Source organism: Crotalus tigris, unplaced genomic scaffold, assembly GCF_016545835.1.
Source record: "Crotalus tigris isolate CLP2741 ecotype Arizona unplaced genomic scaffold, ASM1654583v1 scf7180000019525.322107, whole genome shotgun sequence".
Lineage (NCBI taxonomy): Eukaryota > Metazoa > Chordata > Lepidosauria > Squamata > Viperidae > Crotalus > Crotalus tigris.
In genome coordinates, this window is record NW_024097580.1 from 191,098 (window position 1) to 202,819 (window position 11,722).

At 36.8% G+C, this 11,722-nt stretch overlaps 1 protein-coding gene across 1 annotated transcript; it reads left to right on the forward strand.

Annotated features, from left to right (window-relative positions):
* The first annotated feature begins 1,248 nt into the window (after positions 1-1,248).
* LOC120316935 (vomeronasal type-2 receptor 26-like) lies at positions 1,249-11,508 on the forward strand. The gene is made up of 6 exons (XM_039363101.1): positions 1,249-1,454; positions 1,969-2,254; positions 3,079-3,933; positions 9,663-9,890; positions 10,396-10,522; positions 10,610-11,508. Exons 1-6 carry the CDS (start codon positions 1,249-1,251, stop codon positions 11,506-11,508), a joined length of 2,601 nt encoding a protein of 866 aa, XP_039219035.1.
* The last annotated feature ends 214 nt before the right edge of the window (positions 11,509-11,722 follow it).

Consider the following 11,722-nt stretch of genomic DNA (forward strand, 5'->3'; position numbering starts at 1 on the left):
TAAACTGTTTTTTTCTCTGTTCTATTGCTAGAAAACCAATCTTCACTCTGCTATATGCTTATTACATTGTCATTAGTTGGTTTCTTCAATTTATATTTTTAAAATTTTATTTTTTCTTTTTCACTTTACAACAAACAAAATAAATTTTGTTTCTTAACAATACTGGGTCATATGTCTCTTACATTTATTTACAGTTATTAATATTAATTTTCATACATTTTTAAATGTAAAATTCTGTTGCTTCCTTGTCTTTTATTTCTAGAGTAAGCTTGTACATCTCAGCGCATTCCAATATCTTGTGAATGATCATCTCATTTGTTGATATATTTTCACATTTCCAACACTGAGCATACGCAATGCGAGCTGCTGTTATTATGTGTATGGTATGAGTCCTGTTTTTTTCTCTGTTCTATTGCTAGTAAACCAATCTTCACTCTGCTATATGCTTATTACATTGTCATTATTTAGTTTCCCAATGCAGTCTTCATAAATTAGCATCCTACAGCATCATAAGTCAACCTTGAATAGTAGAATTCAACCACAGGACAACCAAGTATTGCAATAAACATACAAATTTTTGGAAGAATATATGAAAATAATGGTAATGTAATGGATAGTAGAGAATAGAGAGTAATGTTATTTAGGGCAATGGAAGAATGGAATGGAATAGAATTGAATGGAACATGGAATGGAATGAAACAAGAATAGAGTAGAGTAGAGTAGAGTAGAGTAGAGTAGAGTAGAGTAGAGTAGAGTAGAGTAGAGTAGAATAGGATAGGATAGGATAGGATAGGATAGGATAGGATAGAATAGATCTATAATAATGCCTTTACACATACATATATTTACATCTCTATTTTGATTTATGGATCTAATGATTTTAGTTTTGTCTTATTGCTCATGCATCCTGCCTCTGGAGGCCCTCACATGTTCTGAAGATCTTCACATATGTGACTGTCTTATTATCACGAAGAAATTAACCAGTTTGTCTCTTCCAAATCCTATGGGACTCCATTAAAACAGCAGGAAGGGACACTGAATTATGGTATTTATTGCCCCCATGATATTCCAGCTTATGGCTGGGAGCCCCAAAGCTTTGGGAGTTGATTTGATAGTATGTTGCACTCACGATTTGTGTCTGAAGGATATCTCAAAAAGAACGGTCAGTCTGATTCACTTCAAATAACTTGTAGCAGAAAGAGGCATTTGCACCCAGAAAGAAGACACTCACAGAAGATGTTAGTATTCATGGAGTTACTGTTAATTGTATTGCCCGAAGTGGTGTGCAAGGATCCTGGCCTTCAATGTGACTTTCATCAGCCTCTTCCTATTCGGCACACCTATCATCAGCTTGGAGACATCAATATTGCTGGTATTATTTCTGCCTTCTTTGCATCTTCTAATCCCATTAATTTTATTCAAGATCCTTCTCAGGGATTTCATCATGGACTTATGTAAGTACCCATTCATTTATTGTCAAGCTCTGAACCTTGCTGGTATATTACCTGATTCTTGAAATGTTTCCTCTAATGGCAAAAATTCCCAAAAGAAACATCTAAAATAGGATGCCTAGGTTTATTTTATATGAAGTTATATTTTACTTTTGTCTCCAGACAATGTTGAAATGAAGATCAGATCTCCATTTATAAGAAATCACATCTAAATATCTATTAATATACAGGAGTGTGGCTTAATTTATGAAGCTGTTACTATCATTAAGAAAGGGGAAGCACATATTTTCCATGATCTGTTTTCTCATTTGATATTTCTGTGCCAAAATGTCGCAATTTCCTTCTTCATATAAGCCATTCTTAAAATCTGTTGTTTGAAAGTGGGCTATTCTCACATATAAGAACACAGAAATAAGAATTATTTCACACATTCAACAAATATGTTGTACTGAAGGATTGCAAGTGCCATAATGTGAAGCAGACCTTTCCTAATGTATTTTTTTAAAATGTTTTACAGAATAGTTTTTCAGAATTACCAGCATATTCTGGCATTAGCATTTACTATAAAACAGATTAATGAAAATCCTCAGATCCTACCCAACGTCACACTGGGCTTCCACATTTTTAACAGCAATTTTAGTCCAAGCTGGACTTACTTCGCCTCAATGGTTCTGCCTTTCACTCAGGGAAAATTCATCCCTAACTACAAGTGTGGGGTCCCAAATATCTTGGCTGCAGTCATTGGGGCACCTGATATTTCTCTTCACATGGCAACTGTGCTCTGCATCTACAAAATTCCTCAGGTAAGAAGACCTACACTATCATTCTGCCATACCCTCACAGGTATCTATATGATTCTCTCTGAGAAATGGAGAAACTTTTCTGATTCCTAGATATTATTTTTTTTTTTTGATAGGATCAGTAGAGCTGCCTGAGTAATGAGTAAGTTTGAATAGACAGTGGGGATACGTGACAAAGGAAAACATTTCTCAATTCTAGAAATTGATCAAAGGTTCAAATCTGATATATTCAGAATGAGACTACTTCTAGGAAATGGTATTTACTGATACGTAAAGAGTGACATCTAAGAATCCTTTCAGATTCCTAGTTATTATTTTTGCTTGGTAAGATTAGCATAACAGCATGAGTAATCATAACTCTGAACAGATGGTGGGGCTATTTGACACAGCAAAACATTTCTCAATTCTAGAAATTGATCCAACGTTCAAATTTGATATATCCACAATGAGACTACTTCTAGGAAATGGTATTTACTGATTCCTGAAGAGTTATATCTTGGTCAGATTCCTAGATATTATTTTTGCTTGATAAGATCAGCGTAACAGCACGAATAATCATAACTCTGAATAGATGGTGGGGCTATTTGACACAGCAAAATATATCCAAATTCCAGACACTGAACTAAGATTCAAATATTCAAAATGAGACTACTTCCACAAAAATGTATTTATTGATATCTCAAGAGTGACATCTTGGTTGATATTTCCTAGTAAACACAACCAGTTGCATATTGTTTCACAATATAACATCAAAGATACCCAAAAATGCAAATAAATTTTTAGGCTCACTTAGACTTTTGGAAGTACATATGTTTGTCTTTCTATAGTTGATATATGGCTCTGCTCCAGTCATGGATAAAGAGACTCAAGCAGTTTTCTTCCAACAAATGTTTCCAAATGAATCCCACCAACATAAAGGCCTCCTGAAGCTATTGCAATATTTTAGATGGATCTGGATTGGAATTCTTGTAGTAAAGGATGAGAAAGGAGAGAAATTCCTTCAGGAGATGCTCCGCACATTTTCTGAGAATGGCATTTGCATTGAATTCATAGCAGAATTCCCAAAAGAATCTTTTTACAGTGATTTTACTGATACCATGGATGAAGGATTATATATATACCATGTTCTCATGAAGAGCACAGCCAATGTAATTCTCTTATATGGTGAAACTCAGTCCATATCAGTTCTGAGAAGCTTTCTCCAGTTTTCAGAAGTGGAAGATATACCAAAGAAGAATAAGATTTGGCTTATAACAGCTCAGACAGATTACACTTCAGTTGCCTTTCATAAATTTTGGGATATCCATTTTCTCCATGGTGCTTTGTCCTTTGCAGTTCATACAAAGGAGGTCCAAGACTTCAAGGAATTTCTTCAAAACTTGAATCCAAACAACAACAACCAACATGATCGTTTTCGGAAAGATTTTTGGGAACAGGCATTTGATTGTTTCTTTGCAAAATCAAAAACTGAAATATCTGGGAAGAAATGTACTGGACAGGAGAGGCTTGAGACCCTTCCCACATCTGTGTTTGAAACACTAATGAGTGGCCAGAGTTACAATATTTACAATGCAGTGTATGCTGTGGCACATGCTTTGCAATCTCTGTATTCATCCAAATCCAGGGAAAAAACATTTGTTAAAGAAGGAAGGAAACAGTTCCATAATGAAGCATGGTGGCAGGTAAGTCTGTAAGCAGAGTAGTACAGAAACCACCATATATGCAATTGCAAGATCTGTCCATAGACTCCTCTCCTCCTCTTCCTCCTCCCCCTCCCCCCTCCTCCTCCTCCTCCTCCTCCTTCTTCTTCCATATCTGTTATCAGACATTGGCGATCATGTTGGTGATCCTGTTTTTATCAGCAGAAAAAGTGCTGCTGAGTTTTGTCCAAACCAGTCCCTTAGATTTTGAATCCATGATGTTCTTCTTCTACCTGGACCTCATTGAATCCATGATGTTCTTCTTCTGCCTGGACGCAATTCAAGGTGTTGGTTATTACCTTTAAAGCCCTTCATGGCTTAGGACCAGGTTACAGGACCGCATACTGCCGCATAGTTCCCAGAGACTTGTGAGGTCCCACAAATTGGGCCTCCTTCAGGTTCCGTCGGCCAGACAATGTCGGCCGGCGGGCCCTCGGGGAAGGGACTTTTCTGTGGTGGCTCCTACTTGGTAGAATCAACTTCCCCCCGAGATTTGAACTACTCCCACCCTGCTGGCCTTTAAGAAAGCCATTAAAACTCTCCTGTTCCGGCAGGCCTGGGGTTGATGACCCCGGGAGGGGCGGGATACGACTGGACACGCTTTATGAATGCACTTATTTTATTGTTTTATCGTTATATTTATTGTTTTAATTTTCTATGCCGCCCTGAGTCCCTAGGGATTGGGCAGCATATAAATTTTATTAATAAATAAATAAATAAATAAATTTGCCTTCAATCTTTCCCTGGAGGATTAAATGGAGTATATCGTATTTTTCTGGGTGTCGCATCACATGTCTGAAGTATTTTAATTTTCATTTTTTAATTGTTTTGATGATTTCCCTTGGCTTTCCCAGGCGGCTTATCACCTCCCCACTTCTGATCTTGTCCACCCAGCTTATACGTAACAGATGCCTGTAAATCCATATTTCAAATGCTTCTAGTCTCTTCAGTTGGCCTTCTGTCAGAGATCAACTCTGCACTCCATAGAGCAGCGTAGAAAAAATATAGCATCTGACAAGTCTGATTTTCAGTCATAGGCTTATGTCATAATTGCATTTTGAAGAATGCTGTTTGAGCTTTCTCTATTGTAGTCTTTATTTCAGTGGTCATGTCCCGGATTTCATGTAAATTAAAACCGAAGTGCATGATCCTTTCAACTTTTCTAGTGGTATTCCTTCTGAATTTATTGGTGGTAAATTAACAACTTGTTTGCTGAAGTCCATGACCTTGATTTTTGAGGTGTTAAGCTTCAAGCCATATTTTTCAGATATTTCTGTGACTCTATTGATGAGGAGCTGAAGGTCTTCATGCTTACTGGCAAGCAGAACTGTAATGTCAGTATATCTTAAATTGTTGATCCAAATACCGTTTACTTTGATGCCAGCATCGATGTTCTCCAGTGCCTCATTGAAGATTGACAGAGAGTAGATATTGAACAACAGTGGAGACAGAATACATCCCTGTCTCACCCCTCTTCTTATTTCTGCATCAGCAGAATATTTTTGGTCTAGTCTCACATTTGCTACCTGATGCCAATACAGATTCTTTATGATTTGGATGTCTTTGTCATCTAATCCCCCTTGTTTCAGGATTTCTAATAGTTTGCTGTGTCTTATTTTATCAAAAGCTTTTTCAAAATCAATGAAGCACATGTAAACCCTGTGACTGACATCTCTACAATGCTGTACAAGAACTTGAATGCTGAAGCACATCTCGTGTACCAAGATTGTTTCTGAAACCAAATTGTGTGTTACCTAGACACCCTTCAATTTTGTTGTATATTCTTGTGTGAATTATTCTCAGGAATATTATCAGGGCATGACTCATTAAGCTTATTGTTCTGTATTCGGTACACTTCTTTGCATTTATTTTTTGGGGGGATTGTCACAAAGGTTGATTTTAGCCAATCATTTGGTATCTTTCCTGTTTCAAATATCCGATTGAAGATCTGCAATAAAAAATTCTTCCTATTGTCTTTCAGCAATTTTAAAATTTCTACTGGGATATCATCAGGGCCTGTGGCTTTTCTTGTTTTTGCTATTTTTATTGCATGTTCAATCTCCTCCATAGTGATATTTGGTCCAGTTGTTATACTTCCCATATCTATATCATCCCTAGTGTCCTCAAAAAGTTCTTCAATATATTCCTTCCATCTTTTTAGATTTTCATCCTCATCTAAGATAATTTCTCCCTCTTTGTCAACTAAGTTGTTGGTTTTCTTTTTGTAGAGGCCTTCTGCTTCATTCACTTTTTTGTGTAAATTGAAATTATCATGCATATGTTCTGTCTTTTCTATTAACTTGCATCTCTTTGCAAACCACTTTTCTTTTGCCATGAGATGAAGAATTTCCTCCATCATCCACTGTTGTTTCTTGTGGTACCCCTCTCTCTGTTTTGAATTTGTTACCTCTACTATTGCATTTTTAAATTTATTCCAGTTCGCTTCTACATCATCATCATTCAGGTTGTTGGTTTCCCTTAAATGATTTTCTAGTTCTTCTTTAATTTTACCTCCATGTTTAATGATGAAGTCTCTGTTGCTTCTTGGTTTAGCGGGGTTTGGGTTTTTCATCCTTTTTAGTTTCAGCTAGACTTCAGCAAGTAGTAGATTATGATCAAATGGTACATCTGCACCTGGGCATGTCTTTACTGATTTTACTGAGTTTCTAAATCTTTTGTTTATTGTAAAATAGTCAATTTGGTTCCTTACTACATTATTTCGTGTATCTGCTGGTGATCTCCAAGTGTAGAGGCATCTTTTTGGCAACTTGAAAAAAGTATTCATCACATATTGCCTAGGTTCCTTGCAGAAGTCTACAAATCTGTCACCCCTACCATTTCTTGTTCCTAAGCCAAAGTTTCTGACTACAGGAGCATCACTTCCTTCTCCAAGTTTTGCATTGAAGTCCCCCATGAGTAGTGTGATATCATTACTTTTTAGGGTTTTCAGTACATTGCTTATATCTTTGTAGAACTTCTCTAAATCCTCCTCATGAACTATTCAGGAAGGAGTGTTTTCATCCTCTTTCTCTCACATAATATTCAAACTGAGTTGTCTTTTACTTATTTGAAATATATCCCCTCCCTCCTGAGAATTCCCTCCTTACTACATTCCATCTCTCTGCCATAAATTCAGTCTATTAATAAATAGAATGAGGTGATCTATTCCATTCACATGATGTGCAGTAGTTGCTTTTTCTTCTAGATCAGGGATGTCAAACTCGCCATGTCACGTGACATGTCACAATGTATCGCAACTTTTTTCCCATTGTCGGAGTTGGAATGGGTGCAGCTTCCATGTGACACAACCAGCCCGCAGACCGGCAGTTTTACACCCCTGTTCTAGATGTTTTTTTGGAGTAGTTGATTTTAATCTCACACAATTCTGTGATTGTTGAAAGTACAGTCATGCCTCTATTAGTCATTCCATTTGTGAAAGAAGAAGGACTGATAATTATATTGTGACATGATTACTCAGAAAAAGATTCCAATGTTCCCTTTCCATCAGGCATTGGTTTCCCAGACTTCACAGACCATTAGAAAGCCATCTGTATTTCTAGACTTAGAAATTAACAGCAAAACATGCTTAGTTTGGAGCAAATGAATGGAGAAGAATGAGGACAGCCTTATATGCTTCCAGGAATAGAGTTCTAGGAATAACAGGGAAGGGAGTGAAGGTGTTTTTAGCATCTCAGGTGCTTAATAAAAGAGGACCAAGGTAGGATCTAATTTTGAGTCTACTATTTGTAAGACGTATATACTCCCAAGTGCTGAAAGAATCATAAGTTTAAAAATGGATATTTAAGCACTTTCTTAGTGCAGGATTTCAAATTCTAGCATCTAAGTAGCTGTTGATTCTGTCTCTCTTTCAACACATCCGGTAAAAGAAAGGGCATTGCCCTTTGGTCATTATTTCTCATTGCCTAACCCAAAGAGGTCAAACGTGCCACATCATGTGATGTGTCGTGACATATCGTAACTTTTTTTGATGAGCTGGGGTGGGTGCCGCCTCCATATGATGCAACCGGCCTGCAGCCGGCAGTTTGACACCCCTGGCCTAACCTTTTCTACTGAGACTTTGTTTCATGGGTAAAATATAGTTTGCAAAAATATTTTTTTAAAATTAAGTTTAGATTTTACATTCTAAAAGTAAGTCTATCTTCCATTATACTGAACATTTTACAGATCATCCTTACTGAGCTATGGTAATCAGGGCCAGAATTTCCGTTGCTAAGTGATACAGTTACTGTATAAATTATGCTGTCATTTGACCATGCAACTTACAAAAGCAATTGTGACAGATCCCAATTATCATTGTTAAGTGAGGACTGCACAGGTTTAAAAGCACCTCATGTGATTACAACTTCCAACTTCCCCATTGACTTTGCTTGTGGAAACGTAGCAATAAAGTTTACAAATCCAAATTGTGTAATTTTGGGATGCTCCAAAAGTCAGAAATCCAGTTACCAAGTTCCAATATTGTGATCACATGGTCACAGGGGTGTTGTGACAGCTGGAATTTCAAATGATTGCTGAACAAGCACTCATTGAATGAGGACCACATGTACTTAAGTATTTCTGTGTTCTCTCATATATAGAGACCTCCAAGTCATTTTCAGCCCCAAAAGGTAGACCAGACTGAGAAACAATCACCATGTAGGTCAGGACTAATTTTATTGCAAGGACTGTAGTAACTGAATCTTGCAAGTCTGAATGTTCTTAGCTCTCTACCATATTCTCTTTGTTTGATACACTAAGGTTTCTCTGAAATGTTTTCTCAAATCATATTTCTTAGTCAGGGTTCAAGTACTTCTTATTTGAATGTCACCTTGATAGTGGCTCTCTCTTCTTTCCTTCAAGACTATTCATATGATCATTACAAATGTAGATATTTCCCCATTGACAACTCTGTGGGAGAAGGACCCTGACTACCTCTGTCTCTTGCTAGCTATCCAAAAATGGGGATATCAGACACTGTAGCCCAGTTCTGTGTTTGAGCTAAGATTGAATGCATATCACTCCTCCAAGTGAAGTGATCCTGAATCCCATCTAGGTTACCATATGTTAGTATGCCTTATGGCCATTTTTCTCTCTATTTTGAACATAAACACAATATCTAGATAAAACATATTGTAACTGGAAAGGGTTTTGTGTCTGTCTGTATATACATACATACATACATACATACATACATACATACATACATACATACATACAGACCTTTTCTGTTAGATTTTGTTTTAACTTGTTAGTTCCTTGCCTCTAGTCCAGGGGTGTCAAACTGCCAGCACGCAGGACGGACGCATCACTAGGAAATCGTAGAAAATCTTAATTTCATGGCTGAAGCCACTATCTGCAGTGATTTTGTAGCCCAAGAAAATAAATCTGTCACTGCTTCCATTTCTTCTCCTTCTGTTTGCCAGGAGTGATGGGAAGAGATGCCATGATCTTAGTTTTTTCATGTTGAGTTTCAAACTAACTTTTGCACTCTTCCATTTTTCCTTCATCAAGAGGTTCTTTATTTCCTCTTCACTTTCTGCCATAAAAGTAATATTGTCTGCTTATCTGAGGTTGTTAATATTTTTCCTGGATTTCTTAATTCCAGCTTGTGATTTATCCAGCCTGGAGTTTTTCATCATTTACTCTGCATATAATTTAAATGATCTGTTCCGTTCTCTCTTTTTTCCTTTCTGAATATCAATATATTTCAGGTTCATTCTTTTCTGAGAAGTGTCAGATTCAACAACAGTGTTGGTGAAAAGATCTCCTTTGACAAAAATGGAGAATTCATTGGTGGATTTGATATTATCAACTGGATCACATTCCCAAATCAATCCTTTGTGAGGGTCAAAGTTGGAACAATAGATCCCACAGCTCCAGCAGACAAGTTCTTCAATATTTCTGTGGATTCCACCATGTGGCCAGTAGGCTTTAATCAGGTTAGCTTTTTGAATCTAGATTGGTCTGCTTTCATTTAAATATCGTTATTGATGAAAGTCTTAAAGCATCATTTCTGACTAACCTACAGTAGGTACAACTGCCATGGGGAAGGACAAATATCAGTATTTTTTTTATTTTTCTAGCAATTGCTATTGAACATTGTACCCTTTATTTTGGCCCCCTATTAATTATGGACAATGGTTTTCATGGTTTTGATGTAAAAACTGCAAGCTAGTGTACTAGATTTCATCAGTTAGCTGGCTTCAAAATTCAGAAGTTGAGAAAACCAACTTTAACGACTCAGCACAGAAATTGTTTTTGGGCAGTGGGGATAGAAGGCCATAAATACCAATAATTGTAGATATTTAATTCATTATTGTTACATCAAAAATTATGTTATCATACTGCTTCATTTTTAATCTATTGATTGCACACTAATAGTATCACTCCAAGCACTTCCTTTCCTCTCTGTATCTTAAAATATTCTTCTTTATTCATTGATAGGCATTACCTCTATCTTTGTGTAATGATCCTTGTGAGACAGGATACAGCAAGGAAAAGTTAGAAGGGGAGTCATTTTGCTGCTATGATTGCCGCCTATGTCCAGAAGGGAAAATATCAAAGGAGAAGGGTAGGAAATTTTCAAATATAATGGGATTAAGCCAAGATGGCACAACACTATAATTCCCTAAATGAAATCACATGCATTCTTTTTCAGATATAGATGACTGCTCTCCATGTCCAGAAGACCAATATCCAAATCCTGACAAAAATATGTGCCTTCCAAAGCGGATCACCTTTTTGTCTTATGAAGAACCCTTGGGAATCAGTCTGACTGTTCTTTCTCTTTGCTTTTCTTTAATGACAACTTTGGTAATAACTATTTTTCTGAAACACAAAGACACTCCCATTGTCAAAGCCAACAATCGGAATCTCACTTATATACTCCTAGTTTCTCTTCTCCTTTCTTTCCTTTGTGTCTTTCTATTTGTTGGGAGATCCAATACGATTGTATGTCTCCTTCGACAACCAGCTTTTGGCCTCATCTTTTCTGTGGCAGTTTCTTGTATATTGGCCAAAACCTTTGTGGTGGTTCTAGCATTCATGGCCACCAAACCTGGTTCCAAATTGAGGAAATGGGTAGGAGGAAGAATGGTTAGTTTCATTCTACTGTCCTGCTCCCTTGTTCAAATATGTATTTGTGCTTTGTGGATGATAACCTCACCACCATATCCAGATTTTGATGTGCATTCAATACCTGAAGAACTTATCCTGGAGTGTAATGAAGACTCGGTCATGTTCTACTGTGTTTTGGGTTTTATGGGTTTTCTTGCTCTGATTAGTTTCTCTGCTGCTTTTCTAGCTAGGAATTTACCTGACAGTTTCAACGAAGCCAAATTCATCACCTTCAGCATGTTGGTCTTCTGCAGTGTTTGGCTGTGTTTTATTCCAACCTATCTAAGCACAAAGGGAAAATATACATTGGCTGTGGAGATCTTCTCCATGATCTCCTCTAGTGCTGGCTTATTAGTATGTATCTTTCTTCCCAAGTGTTTTATCATTGTGATGAGACCTGAACTGAACAATAAACATCAGCTCATGAAAAGAAAGTTTTAACAAATCTCTCTGTTTTCCTGACATCAAATATAATGTATGTTGGGAATTTTTTCACTTGTATGATGCCCTGTCCCTAGGATTTTGATAGTTTGAAACTCTTTTTCTTTCTTGAAGTCAGTTATAATTGGGGACCATCATAAATGTATAAATAAATAAATAGGACAAATTGATTTGTTGAGATATTTCAGTTATGTGATAGACAATTCTGATTAAA